The sequence below is a fragment of the Galeopterus variegatus genome, unplaced genomic scaffold (assembly GCF_000696425.1).
Source record: "Galeopterus variegatus unplaced genomic scaffold, G_variegatus-3.0.2 Scaffold28342, whole genome shotgun sequence".
NCBI lineage: Eukaryota > Metazoa > Chordata > Mammalia > Dermoptera > Cynocephalidae > Galeopterus > Galeopterus variegatus.
In genome coordinates this window covers 6644-7989 of record NW_007754453.1, presented here as the reverse complement: position 1 = coordinate 7989, position 1346 = coordinate 6644, and the positions used below count along the sequence as shown (strand labels likewise).

General features: G+C 43.7%; 1 protein-coding gene across 1 annotated transcript in view; it reads right to left on the bottom strand.

Moving 5' to 3' along the window:
- Positions 1 to 5: 5 nt before the first annotated feature.
- The window catches only part of LOC103583791 (guanylate-binding protein 7-like), a gene marked incomplete at its 5' end in the record, with an annotated part of 3636 nt that continues 2295 nt past the window's right edge, over positions 6 to 1346 (bottom strand). Inside the window, 2 exons of the mRNA XM_008565018.1 lie at positions 6 to 218; positions 1085 to 1278. Coding sequence (XP_008563240.1) covers positions 6 to 218; positions 1085 to 1278 — 407 coding nt within the window. The remainder of the gene's footprint in view (positions 219 to 1084; positions 1279 to 1346) is intronic.

The window sequence follows — 1346 nt, the reverse complement described above, 5'->3', positions numbered from 1 at the left end:
TCTATTCATTGTGTGAGCTTGCTCAAAACTTTCAGCCCTGCACCAACTAGTTTACCAGGCAGAGGCAGTATTATCATGCAGGCATCGCCAGCAACATCAAAGAACTTTGAAACCCAATTTTTTTTAGTACTTTCAATTTCTTTCCGCAAGTGATCTACTTCTCTATGTAATCCTTCAGATTTCTCTTTAAATCCTTCTTTAAGCAGTTCTTCTTGGACCTGTAAGAGGAAACAGTCAACTACTGAAATCCCCAATTACTAGGAATTAGAGTTTTACATTTAACAGCTTCAGTAGCTAAACACATCTATTTCTCTACCACCTCAGACTGCTCTTTGATTAATTTGTCAAATAGCTCCATGTGTTTAGACCTGGTTCCGAGAGCATGCATAGTTAGTATCTTCCTAAAATTCCCTCAGCACTGTCTCACTCAAGATGGGGAGGAGTCAGAGGCAGATCCAGCCTGAGAGCTATCCTGTGCTTCAGCTGTAAGGATGCCCTCGGGAATAGAATGTAAGTTTGAGCCTAATTAATTCTCAGTTCCACTGAGGTGGCATGGCCATGCACATCTAACAAATAATGTCAACGGCTGTCTCTGTACAGAATATTCATTATGAAGCTTTAGGGTGGGACAAACATGGATTTTACTATAGTTGTATAGGGTGAATCAGGCATATCTGGAAACAGATGTAGCAAATTTTAGAGCTTTCAGCTCTGTATTTCATATCAGGCCCAGTCTGATAATTTAAAAACTGGATCGATATATTATAAGTGCCTTTGATGGTTGTACCAGAATCCTAAGGGCTAGTGAGTAAGAGTCTGACAAAACTAACCTACGATCACCTAATATAGCAGCCCAGCACACTGTGAAGTGCTATTGGTACAGTACAAACCCTCATGCTTCAGAAGGGGCTGCAGTCTTGTGGATTTCAGGGCATCAGTACCAGGTATATATGAGATTTAAGTGACTCATACATCATTTGGATTTCCTTCTAGAATGATGACTTTGTATAAAATTTTGGTGCTTTTCTTCCCGAGGAACCAGGGCACTGTCTGTCAGGCACTGCCCAGCCCCGTCCCGACTCACCTTCACCTTGTGCTCCAGCATCCTTTCCTGCTCTCTCAGAAGGTTTTCACTTTCCTGCTCCATCTTTTCCTTCAGTTGGGCAAGATTTTCCTGGTAGCTTCTCTGTAGAGCCTCCATCATTTGCTGCTGCTCCTTCTGTTTCTCTCTGAGCAGCTCCTGCTCCTTCTCAGCTGCCTCCCTCCTGGCCCGCTCGGCTGTTCCCAAAGGTTTTAGAGAGGGAGGAAAACAAGTCAGGCCTGAGTCCTGCCCTCCTGAGCTCAGA